The 21,914-nt window shown below is 43.6% G+C and overlaps 1 protein-coding gene across 2 annotated transcripts in view; it reads right to left on the bottom strand.

Moving 5' to 3' along the window:
- The window catches only part of ITGB5 (integrin subunit beta 5), a 123,517-nt gene that overhangs the window by 89,459 nt on the left and 12,144 nt on the right, over window positions 1-21,914 (bottom strand). For both annotated transcript variants that reach the window (XM_032149979.2, XM_032149980.2), the window contains exons 2-3: window positions 20,091-20,176; window positions 5,978-6,182 (exon numbers count right to left, since the gene is read on the bottom strand). In XM_032149979.2, the coding sequence (XP_032005870.1) occupies window positions 5,978-6,182; window positions 20,091-20,176 (291 nt within the window). The remainder of the gene's footprint in view (window positions 1-5,977; window positions 6,183-20,090; window positions 20,177-21,914) is intronic.

Here is a 21,914-nt window from a genome sequence, read left to right as displayed (position 1 = left end):
TAGGGCCCTGGTGCACACATTATAAATGAGCAGACAGCTCTTCCAGTCACTACAGCAGAAGGCAGTATCCCAGGATTAAATCCAGATCTAGAACCAAATTATTGCCTCATTGGTCTAGAACAAGGATGCCAGGCTGTACTGCACCCCCTCTCCACCTCAGAATTGTGACTGTTGACCGACGGAACCAAGGAACAAGTCACCTGAAGACATGGTTGTCCTCCACAGTGTCTGCCTCCAAGCCCAGGGCTCTATACTTCTGGTTTCCTTTAAAATAACCCCTTATCCAGCCATCATCAAAAGACTTTCTTCATCTATTTAAGCTATGTACACTGTCACCCAGGGTGGCAACTTTATTGCAGAAGCACTACCTAAAAACTGGCTCTTCCAAGTAGAACCTGGAAGGAGAAGGGAGGAAAAAAATAGGGGCTGGCAGGAAACCCAAAAGCAACCAATCACCTGTAGTTTAGTTAATAGTATTGTAACCGTCTTGGTTTCCTGGTTTTCAGAACGTACTTTTGTTATATTAAGATGCTATCATTGAGGGCAGCGAAGGAGGGTACATAGAACATCTCTGTGTTATTTCTGCAACTTCTTGTGAGTCTAAAATTATTTCAAAATGTAAGAAAGCTACCAAGCAAGGGTCATTTTTTAAGAGGTTAAAGGACTGAGGCCAATAATGACTTTAATAAACTCTTCTTAATTGCTCAGTGTTTCAAAACCACCTTTAGCTTTTGACCATTCTCAATAAGCTTTACTTTAAAGTTTATGTCCTTTCTTAAGGATTTTATGCTCTTTGTTAATGATTTTTTCTAAGGTTCTTATCCTGACATGTAGTTACCAGTATTGAAATAAAATGGAAAACATGATCCTATATTTACACAAAATCCTGCTTAAAGCTTGGCAGTCCTTCAAAAAGTTAAACATAGAATTACCATATGACCCAGCAATTCCACTCCTAGCTATAGGCCCAAGATTATTGAAAACATATGTCCCCACAATAGTGTGTATATGAATGTTCCTAGCAGCATTAGTCATAATTGCCCCAAAGTATAGGATGTTAACTGCGGGGTTATTAAAATAAAAGAAAAAAGAATTGTCCCAAAGTAGAAACAGCCCAAATGTCCATCAACTAAAATGTAGTATATCTATACATATACAATGGAATATTATTTGGCCATAAAAAGGAATGAAGTACATGCTACAACATGGATGAACCTTGAAACATGTTGCTAAGTGAAAGAAACCAGCCAAAAGAGCCACACATTATATGATGTATACGAAATGTCCAGAATATGCAAAACTATATATAGAGAAAGTAGACGGGTGGATACCAGGGGCTGAAAGAGGAGGGTGGGAGACGGTAGGATAGGCAGTAACTGTTCATGGGTATGGGACTTCTTTTTGGAAAATGTTCTGGAATTAGATAGTGGTGTTGACTGTACAACCTTGCAAATATACTAAGAACCACTGAATGTACACCTTAAGATGGTGAATTTTATGGTCTGTGAATTATATCTCAATTTAAAAAAATTAAAAATGTCCTGCTTAAAGTAAACAAATTCTTTTTAATTTTTATTTCCTTCCTGAGACTTACCTTGGAACAATTACTTTGCCTTCATGAAGTGTCTTTCATATTATGCTGAGGCCTGTCCTTGATTAGTCTGCGATAAGTCTGGCAAAGTCTTATATTTCACTCAACAAATAACTATTATGAGGCATGGGGGGCAGGACAAGGAAGGAGACACAAAAGCATTTCTAAAAATATACAATGGAGGCCCAGCACAGTGGCTCACGCCTGTAATCCCAGTACTCTGGGAGGCTGAGGTAGGCGAATGACTTGAGCCCAGGAGTTCGAGACCAGCTTGGCCAACGTGGTGAAACCCTGTCTCTACTAAAAATACAAAAATTAGCCAGGTGTAGTGGTGTGCGCCTGTAGTCCCAGCTACTCAGGAGGCTGAGGCATAAGAATTGTTTGAACCTCGGAGGCTGCAGTGAGCTGAAATCATGTCACTGCACTCCAGCCTGGGAGACAGAGCGAGACTCTGTCTCTCTCTATATATATAGATAGATAGATACATGAAAAACCAACCCCTATATACCTGAAAGCCCTCCTTAGAGTCAGGGGGGAAATACCCTGAGGTAAATATGCATTTTGCATAACTGAAAATTTTGCTAACTGCGACATACCATTTTTCTCCCCCACCAAAGAAATTCTTCGGGTTTGCCTGTACTTCTCTTTGTAAATGTTAAAATTATATTTTCAAAATTTTAAGAGGCATCATTGGTTTCAAGTGTTTCTACCTTTGGGAAACATATTCACAATGCTTGTAGGTCTTAGGAACTCGTATTTTCATCAAATCTCTTCCTAGTCTTCATCTCTTCAGACTGAACCCTCTTCATAGTCTGGGTGTGTTTTCAGGAGGCAGTCAGCTCCTCCGTCCAATTCACACCCCCAGCACTGGGCTCTCCACCACGACACCTTACACAAGACAGAGCTGCACACAGCACCCACACTGTGGTTTTGTATAAACATAGGGTCATGGTTTCCGTTTTATTTCTAATACCAGAAACCATATCATAATGCTTAGCAGGAGATGTAACTATACCAAATAAGAATGATTTTTTTCTTTAATTGAGCATATATTGAGTTTTATGCATAAATATGGATTGTATACAAACCTGCCGTTACTCAAATCACTTGTTTTTTATTTTGGGTTCTTGTTGTTGTTGTTGTTGTTTTTTAGAGTCTCACTTTCATCCAGGCTGGACCCTCAAACTCCTGGGTTCAAGGGATCCTCCCACCTCAGTCTCCCCCATAGCAACGGGGTCGCACTATGTTGCCCAGGCTGGTCACAGATTTCTGATCTCAGTTGATCCTCTCTCCTTGGCCTCCCAAACCACTGAGATTATAGGCATAAGCCACCACACCCAGCCTTCACTAACTCTCTAACTCTTCTACAGGGACTGCTGTAAAGGCCAGTTGATAGTCAAACCAGACAACCATCTCTGCTCACACTCACACCTTAATTCCGATTTTAAAAACTGGAATTATTAAAGTGTGGACATCTTTGGATTTGTGTGATGCAATTCTTTCCTAAGTTAAGTCTACCCTAAAGAAGAAAGATTTGCCACCATAAAGGATACTTCCTGGAGAGAACACCACAGGCTTTGAGAGCTATTCTAGATGAGGAGTTCCGAAAATGTAAATTAAAACCTTCCTCCACAATGGCTCTGAAACTACAAACTCTTTTGGAGGTATGAATTTTTGTCCTAATTTTCAAAGATTATTGAATGAAAATAGCACAATTATACATACATTATGATAATAAGTATATGAAAAATACAAAGAGGTGAATAAAGACAGGGGACATAGTAAAAATGAAAAATAATTTCATGTGTTATTGCTATACTGTTACTATGATAAAAAAGAAGAGATGGCATTCACATTAGTCAATACACTATTCTTATACAACACAATGTTCCAATATATTAATAGTCTACAACAACTCCTATATCCCCTATCGGTCCAAACCCTGGACCCTGAGCCTGTCTTTACGTAAGAGATTTCTCTTTCCGCAGAGGACATTACCAACCATCTGCCCACATAAGGGCTCAGCTGACTTTTTCTACCCACTCACACAGCCCTGTAAGAGTTCTCTTCCTTTTCTCTCTCACCTCAGTATCTCACTAAACTAAAAGGCTGAGTGTCGCTTATAGTGAGAAGGTTTGCAAAAATCCTAACTTCAATTAATCTGAACACTGATTCCCGGGCAGGCAACCCAATAGTTTAGGCTTCTCTATCAGCAGGGCCATCTTACACTCCTCTTTTGTTTCTTATTTTCAAGCCAATTAAAATAGACAAAATAAAACATTTCTCAACTGTATGATAACTTGGAGCTCTTTCTTTAAAAACTCATGGTGCAGACCATACGATGATAACCACAGCAACAACAATGAGCTTTACTGAGTGCTTACCACGTGCAGCACTGTGTTAAATCCATTTCCGAGGCACTGAGCATCCCTGGTCAAACCTCCATCTGGCACCCTTGGCTACTGCTCTTTGAAAATAATAAAAATTTTAACTTTGAAAAGTTCACTGATATAAAAAGTCCATTTAAGCCTCTGAACATGCCCACGAGGAACAAAGGTGACAAAGACCCTAAGATGCTGAGAGATGGAGTAACTTGCCCAGGGCCTCCAAGCTAGGGACAGAGCCAGAGCTGGCCAAGAGAGCCAGCCAGATCCATGATCTTTCCACTGCTACAAGCTTCCCTGGAGTCTACATAAACCATGTACAAATAGTTACTGCCAGTGGTTTCCTAGACCATGGGATAGAAGAAAACGGCAAAAAATCAGTGAAATGTGAAAAAATCTGCCCCTTCCCAATAGTGTAATACTTTCTAATTTAGCCACATGCACATCCAACCCTTTGACGTTTCAAGGTTTCTAATATGCAGAATATTCGATGATAAAAGTGGTGAACTAGAAACAACCATGGGTTTGTGGTTACCAAGACCTGGGGCTGAATCGATTCACCACTTACTAACTGAGAGACCTTGAGCAGGTTTTTTCCTTGTGCGTAAAATGAGAGCTACCTGGCCGGGCATGGTGGTTCACGCCTCTAACCCCAGCACTTTGGGAGGCCGAGGAGGGTAGAACACCTGAGGTCAGGAGTTCAAGGCCAGCCTGGCCAACATGGTGAAACCCTGTCTCTACTAAAAATACAAAAAAAAAAAAAAAAAATTAGCTGGGCGTGGTGGCACACACCCAGCTACTAGGGAGGCTGAGGCAGGAGAATCTCTCGAACCCGGGAGGTGGAGGTTGCAATGAGCCAAGATTGTGCCACTGCACTCCAGCCTGGGTGACAGAGCGATATTTCATCTCAAAAAAAAAAAAAAATAGCTACCTTAAAGTTAGGTCAAGTGTTTAGCACATAGTAGGTGTGCAAAACTGTTTCTTTATATTACATTATAAGTAATTATATTACTATTTCCTTATATTAAGCAACTCTAAGGCTTGCAGGGCCCCATGGTCACAAAACAAAAAATCTCCACTCTAAAAGGTTTGTCCTTGCAGAATGCTACAGACTCAAATGGAATTTGCTGATGGGAAAAAACGCTTTTTCCTAAAAGTGGCGTGTTTCCTGAGCAACTTGCATTCACTAAGGAGTAAATCTACCAGCATCCAGCATTATTCACAAGAGCCAAAAGTTGAAGACAACCTAAATGTTCATTGACAGACAAATGAATAAACAAAATGTGATACACTCATACAATGAAATATTACTCAGCCAAAAAAGGAATGAAGTTCTGACACATGCCAAAATATGTGTGAAACTTGAAAACACTACACTTAGTGAAATAAGTCAAACTTCAAAGGACAAATATTGGATGATTCCACTTATGGTAGGTACCTGGACTAGTCAAGTTCGGAGTTGGAAAGTAGAGTGGGCAGCCACTACACCCTGAATGACTGTAATTTCTGCCATCAGTTGCTCCCTGATTTAAACAAAATTTAAAAATAAAAATAAATGAAAAATAAAAAATAAAGTAGAATGCCAGTTACCAGGAACCATGGGAAAGAGAGAATGAGGAGTTAATGTTTAATGGGTATAGATTTTCTGTTTAGGACGACAAAAACATTCCGGAAATAGATACTGCTGATGTTTATACAATACTGTGAATTTAATGCTGCTGAACTGTACACTTGAAAATGCTTAAATGGTAAATGTTATGTATATTTAAACACAATTGTTTAAAAATAGCAAAGATCTTCCTCTGTCCACAGGAGCCTGTCCACAGACACATCAATAAGAACATACTCTGCTTCCTTAGGTCTGAGCCTCGCCTCCCCATCACCATCTCGTGGCTCTGATCTCAGCCTGGCCTGACTCATTGTCCCATTATTAACAAGTCTCAACCTCCCCCATGGGCCTTCCTGATCCCAGAGCATCCAGCCCTTTCTGTGGGCAACTCACCGGGACGGAGGTTCACGGCAATCTCCTGTGGTGTCATCTGAATGACGTCCCAGCCCGCAGAGCCCGAACCCTTGCTGCTGAGGGGCAGGCTCCTCAGGACATGGAAGCTGCTGGCTGGGCTCTCTATCTCACCTCCACAGCCATTTCTGACAAGGTTTGCCCTCAAGTCACACCGAGAGGTGATGGACCGTGGGCTTCCGAAGTCCTAGGCAGGGAAAAAGAGGAAGAGAGCAGGAGGCGGTCAGGGTGTCTCCCGAAAACATCGCATGTCGTGGCTGCGTCTCCATCCGGTTGACCTTAAATTCTCTACTTTCCATTTTCATTGTCTGAAAATGGACGAAATGGTAATCCCTATCCCAGATGCTTCACCAAGTATTGTAAGGATTAACTGAGCTGCTAGATATGAAAGCATTTTGTAAACTGTAAACACATAATAAAAATGTTCGGTTTTGTTGTTATTTTGATGGTTAAAATGCTCCTAACTGCCTACATGATTAGCAAGAGAAAGAAACAGAAATGATTAGAAGTTGTACAGCTAAAATTATTTAAAAGTTGTTATATATTGCTGGGCGTGGTGGCTCATGCCTGTAATCCCAGCTATTTGGGAGGCCGAGGTGGGAGGATTGCTTGAGATCAACAGTTTGAGACCAGCCTGGGCAACATAATGAGACCTCATCTCTAAAAATAAATAAATAAGCAGATGAAATAATATATAGTTAAATAAATAAGATGACATATAAGTAGCTGAAGTCTTCCCTTGGGCATTCAAGAGTTAACCTTTAAGCTGTTCACTTATCATCTTTCACAGGCATTGGATGCTGGATAATCATTCAGGAGAACAACGTGGCAGTACAGGTCATATCCACTGACCCAGTGCTCTACTCCAAGAAACTTATTACAAGAAAATCATCTAAAGAGAAAGGAGAAACTCTATGGATGTATATGGCAGTATTATTTATAATATAATCTTTAAAAGTTGCAAACCTAAATCCTTAAACCAGAAGAATAACATAACATATCACTTCAATAGATGCAGTCACTACAAATAATTATGAGAATTAAGAAGAAATTTAAAATATTTACACTAAGGAGGAAAAAAAAACCCAGAATACAGAATCGTATTTACTAGGATTTGAAGGAACAATTTTAAATGAGGTGTTATAGTAAAGTGACAAAAACATTTTTATCTTTGTTGTTTGTGTGATAACGATACATTGATAAGAAAAATCTTTCTTTGGGTTTGGGAGAAACCTGGACATCAGAACAACTCAACCTCATTTGGGACACCAGGAGGTTAAGGTATTAACTTTAAAATGAAACAATATACTTTATTATAAAACATGAAGCCTCCCTGGTCATTTCCGGCAAAGGGGTTTCACCTTTTCCCTGGTGAATGTGAAAAACAAGATTCCCCTCCGCTCTGGCAGGCTGGAGGCCAATGCTGTCCTATGAGTCTTTCTGGAAGAGTTAAGACACTGGTCTCTTCCTCTTCCCTCTGGAACACTTTGCCAGAAGCCTCATGTGAGTCAGCATCCCTTGACCACTTTGTTAGAAGCCAGACTGCTGGCAGAGGCACAAAAATCAGAGGAATGCACCCTCCCTCAAGGTCTCAGATGTCCTGGAACTACCCAATGCCCTTTAGAATCCTTGTAAAATTCAAGACCAAGAAGTCAGCCTGGTCTGGTGGCTCACACCTGTAATCCCAGCCCTTTGAGAGACTGAGGCAGGAGGATCATTTGGGCCAAGAGTTCAATGCTGCAGTGAACTGCGATTGTGCCACTGCACTCCAGCCTGGGCAAGAGAGCAAGAGCCTGTCTCAGAAAAACAAAAAACAAACACAAAAAAGAACAAGAAGTCAAGAAGACGCTGCAGTGTTTTCAAATAAGTAAAGCCAGATGTATTGTCCTAAGCCTATGGTATGTTTGTTTGTTTGTTGGGTTTTTTTTTTTAAATAACGATTTATTTGTGCATTAAATCCCCGAGGATCTTGCCTGTCAACAACCTCCAGGACTACACCAAAGGTATAAGTGGCTCCATAAACACTTGTTATGAAACAAGGTTAGTAAAATGAGTTTTCTGGCCAGACATGGTGGCTCATGCCAGCACTTTAGGAGGCTGAGGCAGGAGGATCTCTTGAGCCCAGGAGCTCAAGGCTGCAGTGGGCTATGATCCATGCCAATGCACTCCAGCCTGAGTGACAGTGAGACTTTGTTTAAAAAAAAAAAAAATACACACACACACACACACACACACACACATATATATACATATTATTGTGGCCTTAGTTTTTTTTTTTTTTTTTTGAGACCGAGTCTTGCTCTGTCACCAGACTGGAGTGCAGTGGCGCAATCTCAGCTCACTACAACCTCCGACTCCCTGATTCAAGCGATTCTCCTGCCTCAGCCTCCTGAGTAGCTGGGATTACAGCCACACACCACCATGCCCAGCTAATTTTTGTATTTTTAGTAGAGACGGGGTTTCACCATGTTGGCGAGGATGGCCTTGATCCCCTGGCCTTGTGATCTGTCTGCCTCGGCTTCCCAAAGTGCTGAGATTACAGGCATGAGGCACCGCGCCTGGCCTCTGGCCTTAGATTTAAAAGCAGAGCTTTCTACATGGGGTTCCAGGTGGTCAAGCTTGGCTCTGATATAGCAGTTCTAGTGAAGCAGTGAGAAGAAAAACACAGGGTTCAGGAAAAGGAGGTGTAACAACCTAAGGGCCCTGCCAGTTTGGGTCTGCTGTCTTGAGCTGTCTGAAGTAGATGTCTAATTAGCTTTCCAGAGCTTGAAGAGCTCAGGGACTTGCCTGCCCAGTGCTTACTATGCTAGAGAATTTCTGACTTTCTCACTGGCAAATTGAGCCTTGCTATCCAGCCCCTCTGCTTCTGAGGAGCTGACTATACTTGGCCCAGTTCTGTTTGTCAAGGTGCACCTGTTTTGATCAGTCCAGTGCACAGCCCCATCACCAGGGTGGCAGTGGAAACATGGTCAGTTTCCTCAGAGTAATGGGAACCCCTGACACCTCTCCCACTGGTCTGGACCAGCTTACACTCTGGAATAGACCAGGGCACAGAGCCAACCTGCTTCACCTAAGCAGGAGGCAGGTGCACAATTCCTTCAGGTTGGTCAATGAGATGATCCCCCCACTGCTGGGATACTTGCACTGGCAGTGAACTTCATCTGAGCTTCCCAACATCCTGCTCAAAGGGGTTTTTGATAGACACTACCCATCACTGATGAAGGACTTGTACAGGGCCAAATGTATCTGCTGGGACCATCAGGAGACTTAAAGTCTAAATCATATTTCCCAGACCTGAAGAACTGTGAGGCAGCCAGGTCAGTGCTGATTACAACCCTAGTAGTGTCACTGGCTTTCCCAAGTACAGACTGTAGCAGCTCTAGGGCTTCTTTATCCTCTAGGATGTTAAGAGCAAAGCCCTCTTCATGCCCTTCATTGGTAGCAGCTTTCCCATGTTTCTCCTTAAAAACATTCTTCAGCTGAGGTTGTGATAAACCTCAGCTCCAGTGCATACGAGGCTTCCCTGAAGTTAGCTGCACCAACAACAAGAATCATGGGCTCCTGCACTGTCACCTGGTTGCCAGTGTGGAAACCACCATTAATCACATTAAAGCTGCAACTTGCAAGGTTGCACTGACTTTGGAAGTGCAGACCAAGTCAGCAACATGATGGTACAAAGGGAGTCCTATTCTCAGCAACTCCAGCTTTATAGACAGCAAAGGACACCCAATATGCCATGTGGACCAAAGTTAGATTTCCTCTCAGTGACATGCATCTCTATCATCAGTGTCAAAGTTCACTTTCTTGCTACCTGGGTGAGGCCATATGGTTTTGTTGATGTGCTCAACAACTTTGAGACTTCTTTACCTATATATCGAGTTCTGTCATTATTGTCCCAGAGCTCTAGGAACTCAGAGCCACTAGCTGAGGCACCACAGGGTAAGGCAGGTCTGAAGAAGATTTTGAGGGTAAGGCAGCTACCTTAACAGGGAAATTCCCCTAAGAGGTGAAGATCTCTTTTGGCACGGAGTCCAAAAAATTGCTTTGACTAATCTCTTTTGATTTATTTTTGACCCAATAAGGAAGGAGTAAGCCATAACTGATTTGTAGCTATAGGTTCTTATTGCCCAAGAAAAGGATAGTGCTGCAGACCTCAACAGAGGGTGTCAGGCCACAAGCCAAGAGCTTCGCCTCTATTCCATGTATTCCTTCCTAAGTATTTTTGTTTTTATTTTTATTTTTGAGACGGAGTCTCACTCTGTCACCCAGGCTGGAGTGCAGTGGTGTAATCTCAGCTCACTGCAACCTCCGCTTCCTGGGTTCAAGTGATCCCGCCGCCTTAGCCTGCTGAGTAGCTGGGATTACAAGCATGTGCTACTATGCCTGGCTAATTTTTGTATTTTTAGTAGAGACAGCGTTTTGCCATGTTGACCAGGCTGGTCTTGAACTCCTGACCTCAGATGATCGCCATGACAGCCCAAAATGCTGGGCTTACAGGCATAAGCCACAACACCTGGCCTAGATATTTTAATTTTGAACAAGGATAGATGCATATTTAAAGAGAGAAAACCAAAATGACAGAGACCAGGGGCATATCTGGTAATGGCTATGACCTTCCAGGTATACAAACATTATAAATCTGGAAAATGTCCTTAACCCTTAGTAGTTTAAGGTAAAAAAAGAAAAAAAAAGAAAGAGAGAGAGGAGAAAGAAAGAAAGAAAGAGAGAGAGAGAGAAAGGAAGAAAGAAAGAGAAAAAGAAAGAAAGAAAGGAAGAGAAAGAAAGAAAAAAGAAAGCAAATGTCTCAAGATCTATATTTCTATTTTTTTTGAGATGGAGTCTTGCTCTGTGGTCCAGGCTGGAGTGCAGTGACGCGATCTCGGCTCACTGCAAGCTCCGCCTCCCAGTTCAAGCCATTCTCCTGCCTCAGCCTCCTGAGTAGCTGGGACTACAGGTGCCTGCCACCACGCCCAGCTTTTTGTATTTTTAGTAGAGACAGGGTTTCACCGTGTTAGCTAGGATAGTCTCGATCTCCTGACCTCGTGATCCACCCGCCTCAGCCTCCCAAAGTGCTGGGATTACAGGTGTGAGCCACCACATCTGGCCCCTCAATACCTATATTTCTAAGCTCCAAATTCAATGAATACGGATGCCTCACATCATAAAGCCTTAGAGAAAAGGCAGACTCATGTTTAAGAAAATCCTCCTTCCTAAGCAAATTAATGCAGGAACAGAAAACCAAATACCACGTTTTCACTTATCAGTGGGACCTAAACATTGAGCACCCACAGACAAACATGGGAACAACAGATACTGTGAACTACTGGGACAGGAGGGTTTATGGGTCGAAAAACTACTTAATGGGTACTACGCTCACTACTTAGAGTGCAATATACCCATATAACAAACCTGCACATGTACCCTCTGTATCTAACATGAAAGTTGAAAAAAAAAAAGAAAAAGAAAGTCCTCCTCACATGAATGACATCCTGATGTCTGATGGTGTAACAGCTTCAGATCCCAGAGACCTGACACTCAGACCCTCTGCCAGGTGTCAGACATAGCAAGTTCCAAGGGGCAGGGCCCTTGACTGCATCACCTGGTGCCATCCCCTGGCTCCCACAGGTGGGGAATCAGAGGTCTACAAGCCTAAGTTCACCCAAGAAGTTGAAGTTCATCTGGCCCTGGCTTCTTGGGCCCAGATCCAGTGCTCTTTGCAGCATGTGCCGCCTCCCATTTTAGCCAAGGCCACTGCCAAGTTCTGCAGCAGGAAACTAACTTTGGGCCCACAGCTTCCATCCTTCTGAAGGCAGCATTTCTTTGCTGCCCCAAATTCAGAGATCTGTTACCTACCAAACACGAGGGATAAATATCCTTTTGCAGAGAAACAGGTACAGAGGGGCCTCAACCTATAGAAGAGGAGGGGAGACTTCATCTCAACAGGGAAAAATGGCAACCTTTTGTTCAAGGAACAAAAGGAATCCAAGCAAGAAGGATGGCTTCTAATGGGCCACAACACAACTGCTTGTAGATGCTCCCCATGCTCTATGCTGGAAGAGGTTCCTGTACACAAACAAAGCATTGATCCCTGGTCTCCAGAAATGCCCTTATTAAACTCTCCAAAGGGGAAAAGCAGCAGAATGGAAATAAAAAGTTGAAGTGTCCTTTGCAGCTTTTTTTTTTTTTTTTTTTTTAGAGACTGGGTCTCGCTCTGTCGCCCAGGCTGGAGTGCAGTGACGTGATCACCACTCACTGCAGCTTCAACTTCGCAGGCTCAAGCTGTCTCCCCACCTCAGCCTCCCAAGTAGCTGGGACTACAGGCAGGTGCCACCACATCCCACTGATTTTTTACTTTTTTTGTAGAGACCAGGTCTCACTATGTTGCCCAGGCTGGTCTACAACTCCTGGGCTCAAGCAATCCTCTCGCCTCAGCCTCCCAAAGTGCTGGGATTATAGGCGTGAGCCACCACACCTGGCCTTTTGCTGCTTTTAGTTACTAAGTCGTAATAATATAAAAGAGAAAAGAGAGGTGTTTAAAATTTAAATTGTTTTTAGTTCGTTACAACACTGGTGTTTGCAACTTACTGTAAGCCACCATGCACACTCACCCCATCATCACTGTTACATGGAGGATAAGATGAGGTCTGCTACTTATTATAATATGTTAACACCTGACTCCATATATATTTTGTTTGTTTGTTTTTGATATGGAATCTTGCTCTGTCACCTAGGCTGGAGTGCAGTGGTGTGATCTTGGCTCACTGCAACTTCTGCCTCCTGGTGTCAAGTGATTCTCATGCCTCAGCCTCCCGAATAGCTGGGACTACAGGCGCCCACTGCTATGCCTGGCTAATTTTTGTATTTTTAGTAGAGATGGGGTTTCGCCATGTTGGCCAGGCTGGTCTTGAACTCCTGAGTTCAAGTGATCCACCCGCTTCAGCCTCCCAAAGTGCTGGGATTACAGGCATGAGTCACCATGCCCAGCTCCTCTACATATTTTTTGCTAATCAAGGTCTCTTACCCTGCAGTCAAGGCTAGTGCTCAATGGGTGCTTGGCTGTCCAGCATCACAGCCAGTGCATTCAGGTTCCTCTATGCCAGACCAGACATTACATTATTTGAGTGCCATCCTGCCTACTATTGCTGAAGGCTAAAACTCTAAAAAGGTGAGGGTGATTGTTTTGGGGGAAAAGACAAATTCTTGTTTGTTTCTGAAATAGAGTAGAAAGTTGAGAAACTGTAGGCCCTTGAACAAAAGGAACCCAAGCAAGAAAGGAGGCCAGCATGCCCAATCCCTGGGATGAAGAGGGAAGAAACAAACTGGGAAACAGGCAGAGAGCCCAGGGGAGAAGTGGACGCAGGCAGGGAGCTGGCTTCTTGCTAAGGCTGACCTTTCTGGCTGGGATACGGCAGGGCCTGGCCCCCTGACCAGCCACGCCTGCAGCTCCAACTTGGCAGAACCCTCAGGGATTTGAGGGGAAGGTAGCTGATGACAACCAAAATGTGTGTTGTGTGCCAGCAACACACTGCCACGTATACTCCCTGCCTGGGGGATGGAGAAATCCCTCTGCCAGCTTTCAATGGACTTATTAATTCATTGAACAAATATTTATGAAGTGTCTACAATAGGACAATATTATTTCTTTCATTTAATCTGACCACAAGGAGATGTTCTTTAAAGAATCTATAGTTTATGTGAGCTGGATTGAATATTGATTCTTTTCATTTCAGTTGGCCCATCTTGCTTCCCAGCCTCTCACCTGTCTCCCTCCTCATGCTCCTACCTCCAATCCTACTGATGCTTCATTGCTTCTTCTGCACATCCACTTCCCCAGGCAAAGACCGCTCACCCCAGCCCAGGCTTCACTAGTCTTCTCCCATGCCCAACCCCATTTCCATGCATCCATGGCCTCACTGTTCTTCTCCCTGTGGGAATTCAGCTCCACAGCGGTGGCCTTGCCTAACCTGGTCCTTCTCCCAGATTTCACAGCAGCCTGGTACTGCCCACAGCCACACCATTTCACGGAGCCTCATATTCACACCCCAACAACCTCCCAACTTCTGCAAGCCCTAAGTGCAATCTCTCTGTCTGCCTTTGCCTCCTCCCTTGCTTTCCCCAACCCTGCTTTCTCTTCTCACAGGGAGCACTGATCCCTCAGCCTTGCCCACTTCTCCCAAACCACTGTCCTCTTGCGAGTGACACGAGCATAAGCTGCCAGTACACTGGGCCCATTCTCCCTTACTTCTGGGGCACAAAGCTAGAGCAAGTCTCCCAGTTCTCATTGCAGTTAGGCAATGCCATGTGGCTGGGTTTTAGGCAACAGTGTGAGTAGGAAGAATGTGGGCTACCTCTAGGCCCTGCTTGAAAGCATCTGCACACTCTCCTCCAGGCACATTCCTCATGACAATTGGCTGGGTTGTAAAATTTACAATCTTAGAGGGGAAACAAAATGTCCATTTTAAAAAATGATGGACAAAATAGATCATAAACTGCTGGGGTTTGTTGTGTGTTGATATGGTCAAGCTTTGTGTTCCCACCCAAATCTCATGTTGAATTGTAATCCCTATAATCCCCATAATCCTCACATATCAAGGGAGAGACCAAGTGGAGGTAACTGAATCATGGGGGCGGTTTCCCCCATGCTGTTCTCTTGATGGTGAGTGAGTTCTCCTGAGATCTGATAGTTTCATAAGGGGCTCTTCCCCCTTTGCTCAGCACTTCTCCTTCCTGACACCTTGTGAAGAAGGTGCATTGCTTCCCCTTCACCTTCCACCACGGTTGTAAGTTTCCTGAGGCCTCCCCAGCCATGCCGAACTGTGCTTTATAAATTACCCAGTCTTGGGTATTTCCTTATAGCAATGTGAGAACAGACTAATACATGTGTCTTAAGCTGTGCTGTATAAACAGCACCATAAGGGCTGAGAAGCTGGCTGAGAAGCAGGCAGCCAAGGCTGTGTAGAACAAGGTAGAGAGTGTGTTGCAGACAGGCAGGGGCAGCATGGACAGGCCAAGACAGGCAGTGACCCATACATCCTGGTCTCAGAGTAGGGGAGAGTCTGGCGACTCTGGATATGAGGGCAGAGACTAAGTCTGAAACCCTCAGGTAAACCATGGTGTCAAAATAAAGGTAACAGGCCAGGCACAGTGGCTCACTGTCTGTAATCCCAGTACATTGGGAAGCCAAGGCGAGTTTAGCCCAGGAGTTCAAGACCAGCCTGGGCAACACAGTGAGACCTGTTCTCTATCATAAAAAAAAAAAAAAAAAAAAAAAAATCAAAAACTTGCCTGGATGTTGTGGAATAGGCCTATAGTCCCAGCTACTCGGGAGGCTAAGGTGGGAGGATGACTTGAGTCTGAGAGATTGAGGCTGCAGTGAGCTACGATCACACCACTGCACTGCAGCCTGGGCAACAGAGTAAGACCCTGTCTCAGAAAATAAATAAACTAAATGATTAAAAATGAAAAAAAAAAAAAGTAAACAAAGGCAAGAGAGCCAAGGCTGATGTGACACAGAGCCAACTAAGAGAGAACCAGCAAGAGCACCGTGCAGGGGGTGGTGGGGAAGGACACCGGTGAACTCACACATGATGCCTGTGGGAGGAGACAGAGCCAGCAGGCATGGAATTCGGTTACAAGGAACGTGAAATGGAGGGATAAGGAGTCGCCATGCCCACTTCAAGTAAAATAAGGGTAAGTCTTCATGGGATCTAGAGCAGGAGAATCCCCATGGAATGTGCCATGGGATTCATCCTCATAGGTTGGGAACCTGGCCCTCACCGGCTGTCTATTGGGCAGCAACCCTAAGTGTACACACATATCATATGCTCATTACATCTTTGATGATGTCCTGGGATATACGGTTAAGAAGGCACCCAGCCACACTTACTCTGTCTTGCTAAGGGGTAGGGGTTCATCAAAACCACTCGTGGCCAAGCATGGCGGCTCACGCCTGTAATCCCAGCACTTTGGGAGGCAGAGGCAGGCAGATCACTTGAGCCCAGGAGTTCGAGACCAGCCTGGGCAACATGGTGAAACCCCATCTCTACTAAAAATACAAAAATTAGACCAGTATGGTGGCGTGTGCCTGTAATCCCAGCTACTCAGGAAGCTGGGTGGGAGAATCACCTGGGACTGGGAGGTTGAGGCTGGAGTGAGCCATGATTGTATCATGCACTCCAGCCTGGACGATGAGAGTGAGACTCTGCCTCAAATGAATAAACAAATAAATAACCATTCCTGAACTCTCCTAACCTGGCTCTCTAAAACACACCCATGTCCTGGGGAAAGGTCACCCCCAAAGAAGATGGGAAGCTGCATTCCAGGGCAGGGATCATAGGAATTTCTTCAGCTAAGAATGAGGCTCCTGATGAGCAGAGAGGGAGCCCAGTGGGATAGACAGGGAACCTAAGTGTGGGCTGGGGTGATAACAAGCTCCTAGGGACACCTTCACTTACTATCAGCATCAGGAAGTCTGACTTGTGGAAGTACTAGCACAAGAAAGGAAGCTACTTAAAGTAAAAATGGACCTGGCTTCTGGATTTTCTAGCCACACGTCACTAGAAAATAATCATGGATGACAGTGGCAGCCATTCAGAAGGCTCAGCTAATCAGCCTTGTCCACAAGTTCTCTCATGCACCGAGCTCATTTTACACTCCCAGTCATGCTGGAGGGTGGGAACAGTCACCTTCATTTTACATATCAAGAAATTAAGAGTAAATCTTGGCAAAGGGGGGTTGAAACTTTGGTTTTGCTAACTCCATGTCTTTTTAACAGTACTCTTATATCAAATACAAATTCCTCCCAGATTCTTGGCTGGATACTGGGTATCCAAGATGAATACGACAGTTTAGTTTCTCAAGGAGATGATGATTTAGTTGGTAACAGGCATGAAAACAAATTAAAACAAAAAGAGGTTGTAAGTGCTAAAGAAGCACAGAGTACACAGAGACAAACAGGTAGTCATGGCCTGCACCTAGCAGACACACAATAAATAGCCATCCAGTGAAATCCTTTGAGCAACTAGTATGTGGTAAGCATCATTCAGAATACAGCAATGAAGAAAACAGATAGAAACCCTGCCCCAGCCAGGCATGGTGGATCACGCCTATAATCCCAGCACTTTGGGAGGCCAAGGTGGGTGGATCACGAGGTCAGGAGTTCAAGACCAGCCTGGTCAAGATGGTGAAACCCTGTCTCTACTGAAAATACAAAAACTAGCCAGGCATGGTGGCACGTGCCTGTAATCCCAGCTACTCAGGAGGCTGAGGCAGAGAATTGCTTAAACCCAGGAGGCAGAGGTGGCAGTGAGCCGAGATCATGGCACTGCACTCCAACCTGGGCTACAGAGTGAGACCCCATCTCAAAAAAAAAAAAAAAAAAGGAACCCCTGCCCCTAACACTCACACTCCAGTGGAGGGAGCTTACATTCTCATACGTTCTCATATCAAATGGATACACAGATAAATAGACGGATGGATGGATGGATAAATGAACGGATAGACAGATGGAGACAGTCAGCTACGCAGGTCGTTATGGAGTAGATGAGGTTGAACTGATTCATTTTTTTTTTCTTTTTTGAGACAGGGTCTTGCTTTGTCGCGCAGGCTGGAGTGCAGTGGCACAATCTCGGCTCACTGCAGCTCCTCCTCCTGGGCTCAAGTGATCCTCCCACCTCAGCCCCCCAAGTAGCTGGGACTACAGGCATGCACTAGCACACCCAGCTAATTTTTTGTATTTTTTGTAGAGATGGGGTTTCGTCATGTTGCCCAGGCTGGTCTTGAACTTCTGAGCTCAAGCAATCCACTCACCTTGGCTTCCCAAAGTGCTGGGATTACAGGTGTGAGCCACTGCACACGGGGCCTGAATTGATTCTTTTTTTTTTTTTTTTTTTTTGAGACAGAGTCTCACCCTGTTGCCCAGGCTGGAGTGCAATGGCCTGATCTCAGGTCACTGCAACCTCCACCTCCCAGGTTCAAGCGATTCTCCTGCCTCAGCCTCCCAAGTAGCTGGGATTACAGGTGCATGCCACCATGCCTGGCTAATTTTTTGTATCTTTAATAGAGATGGGGTTTCACCATATTGGGCAGCCTGGTCTCGAATTCCTGACCTTGTGATCTGCCCGTCTCAGCCTCCCAAAGTACTACGATTACAGGTGTGAGCCACCGCACCTGGCCAAATTGATTCTTAAAAACGATAAAACAAGGTATCAGTTAAGGAAAGGAGGGGCCGGGCATGGTGGCTCACATCTGTAATCCCAGCACTTTGGGAGGCCAAGGCAAGAGAATCATTTGAGGCCAGGTGTTTCAGACAAGACTGGGAAACAAAGAGAGATCCCATCTCTAAAAGATTTTTTTTTTTAATTAGCTGAGCACAGTGGTGCACACCTGTAGTCCCAGCTACCTGCTGGCTGAGGCGGGAGGATTGCTTGAGCCCAGGAGATGGAAGCTGTAGTGAGCTATGATTGCATCACTGTATTCCAGCCTGGGTGACAGAGCAAGATCCTGTCTCAAAAAATATAAATGTAAATAAATAAAAGAATGAAAGGAGGAAGAAAAAGCCAGGAAGTCTCTCCAGGGAGAGGAGCAACACTGGGAAGATCAGGCAGGGTTTCTCAAGCTGGGCTCTCTGGGTATCTGCAGGTGGTTCCCTCTGGCTAAATGTCGGGTCAGACAAGAGATGATGGTAGGAGGAAGGCAAGAGCCACACAGCTTGGATCTGCCCTGCAGGTCATAGAGAACAAAAGGAAGATTTTAAAGAAGGGTGATAACAAAGATGGTACAATTAATCACAAATACGATTAAAGGTTTATGTGTTGGAAAGATTCCTCTCTCAAAGTAAATTGAGAACTCCCAAAGTTTTAAAATTGACATTTTAGAGAGTTCATATAGCAAGCAAGAGGTCATATAGTTTGGAGGGAAAAGCTTGGGCTCAGAGGTCAGATTAAAACCCCAGCTTTGGCACACTTGTGTGACCTTGAGTGAGTTACTTTATTGCTCTGAGCCTCAGATTTTCATCAATAAAACAAGTGTATTACACCCACCTGACAGAGCTGTTGTGAGGATCAGAGATATTATATGATGTACAAAGTGTATGACATCTAGTAGGGTCCCCATATGATCAGTTTTAGCCATCATAGGTTAAAGGAATCCCTAGACCTCTGAGGCTGCCATGATGGAGACTAACCCCAGCCCCCCGAGAGCCATCTCTTGGTCCTCCTGACAGGGACCACGCACTGCATTGCAGACTGAGCCAGTCCAAAAGTCCTGGATTCTTTTACAAATAACCTTAATGGGGCACTTTTATAGGGAGGGTTTGTGACCCAGAAATTTCCTTCAAGACAGGAAATTTAGAAATTGATCATTTTCTGATTAGTCCACCAAGTTACATTTCCTTCCCTCCTTCCTTCTTCCCTCCCTCTCTCTTTCTTTCTTTCCTATTTAGTAGAGATAGAGTCTCACTATGTTGTCTAGGCTGGACTCAAACTCCTGAGCTCAAGCCTCAAGCGATCCTCCTGCCTTGGCCTCCCACAATGCTGGCATAAGCCAAGTACCCAGCCCACATTGCTTTATGATACCAATGGCCTAGGTTGTCCCAAACCTATATCTCTTCCTAAAAGGCTTAAAGAAATGGCAGCCATTATTTTTAAATAAAATCATTCCATAAAGGCTAATTCCTAATATTTATTCTCAAGTAAACACACTAAGATAACTGGCCTCCACCAACATGCCAGCCATCTAGATATGTTTTGAATCATTATGCAACAAACTCAATTCACAGGCTCAGGTCTTTTGGAGTTCTTATACCAAAGATCAGAAAACTATAGAGGAATCCTAATTGGTTTCCAAACAAAAGGGAAGGAAAGTCTTGTTTCCCCAAAACAGGATTAGCATTCCACAGTATCAAGAAACCCAGTTTATCTTAGTGTCTCATAAACTTGGATTTGTCATCACTCTGGCCTGATGGGGAAGAGGCAGCTTACAGAATCTGCACAGGATTTTTATGTATAGTGAATTGGTGTGTTGTGGTGTTGCCTCCTCCTCACCCTCACCTTCGCAACATTCCTTCCCTTCTTCCTCCCCTCCCCCACCTACATACCTCTTTGGAGCACCAGGCACATTTTGGGTGGATTAGCAGACATTCTTCACATGAGGTGGCACTTCCACTAGTGCATATGTTGAGACCTTTAAAGCAAGATAAAGATGTACTAATTAGTTCCTGGCTATAAATTTCATGGATCAGGCCTTTGAATAAGTTGGGGGAATTACTTCCTTCTTTAACAGGAGGCCTCTCTGTGTCTAAAGGGTGCAGGTCCCATTGCTAATTGCAGGTTAAGGCTCATTTGCTGAGGCTGAACATTGAGTTTTTGAAGCATTCACCAAGCATGCACGCTTGTGTTAGCGACTTCCATTTCTTCTGCTAGACCCACTTGGATTCTCATTTTCCTCATAACTCGGCAACTCCTCTCTTGCTGAGAGAGAACAAGGCCCCTTTACACTTAGTCTATCCAAAATGACAAAAATAGTACAAAACAAAAAAGAAAAGAAAAAAGAATACATTGGTTTTATTCAGGAATTTTTTTAAAATAAAATTCTAAATCAAATACTCTTACATCAAAATGTACAGTGTACTGAAAGAAGCCATGTATCCCAGGAATACAATATTGAATTAAGATAGAGGAAATCCATTGATTCAATATATCTATTAATAGGTCAAATAAAAAAAAAAAACCTAAGGCTGGGCATGGTGGCTCACGCCTATAATAATCCCAACATTTTGGAGGCGAAAGCAGGAGGACTGCTTGAGCCTAGGAGTCCGAAACCAGCCTAGGCAACACAGGGTCCCTGTCTCTAAGAAAAACAAAATTTCACCAGGTGTGGTAGTACGCACTTTGAGCGATGATCATACCACTGCACTCCAGCCTGGGCAACAGAGGGAGACCCAGTCTCAAAAGCCAAAAAAAAAAAAAAAAAAAGAAAGAAAGAAAGAAAGGAAAGAAACTGAAGATATCCCCAAAATGGAAAGATATCCTGTGCTCATGGTTTGGAAGAATTAATATTGTCAAAATGTCCATGCTATCCAGTCTAAAAATTTAATTCACTCTTTATCAAAATCCCAATGTCATTTTTCACAGAAATAGAAAAAACAATCCTAAAATTTTTATGAAACCACAAAAGTTTGTATGAAACCCAAATAGCCAAAACAATCTTAAGCAAGAAGAACAAAGGTGGAGACATTGTATTATCTGATTTCAAAATATACTACAAAGCAACTGCAATTAAAACAGCATAGTACTGGCATAAAAACAGACATGGAGACCAATGGAACAGAATAAAGTGCCCAGAAATAAATCCAGGCATTTACAGTGAACTGATCTTCAACAAAGTTGTCAAGAACACACAATGGGGAAAGGCTAGTCTGTTCAATAAATGGTTTTGGGACAACCAGATATCCATATACAGAATAATGAAACTGAACCCTTATCCTTCACCATATTTAAAAAATCAACTCAATATGGTTTAAAACCTTAAATGTAACACCTGAAATGTAAAACTACCAAAAGAAAACATATGAAAAAAGCTCTCTGGCATCAGACTAGGCAATGACTTTTTGAATTTTATCCCAGAAGCACAGGCAACAAAAATGAAAACAGGCAAATGGAATTCTATCAAACTAAAAAGCTTCTGCACAGCAAAGGAAACAATCAACAGAGTAGAGAAACAACCTACTATATGTGAGAGAATATTTGCAAACCACACATCTGATAAGTGGTTAACATCCAAATACATAAAGAATTCAAACAACTCAATATTAAGAAAACAAATAACCCAGTTAGAAAAATAAGCAATGGGCCAGGCACCGTGGCTCACGCCTGTAACTAGCACTTTATGCGGCCAAGGTGGGCAGATTATCTAAGATCAG

Source organism: Hylobates moloch, unplaced genomic scaffold (genome assembly GCF_009828535.3).
Source record: "Hylobates moloch isolate HMO894 unplaced genomic scaffold, HMol_V3 SCAFFOLD_4, whole genome shotgun sequence".
Lineage (NCBI taxonomy): Eukaryota > Metazoa > Chordata > Mammalia > Primates > Hylobatidae > Hylobates > Hylobates moloch.
The sequence above is the reverse complement of the archived record's forward strand: the minus strand, read 5'-3'. Positions and strand labels throughout refer to the sequence as shown.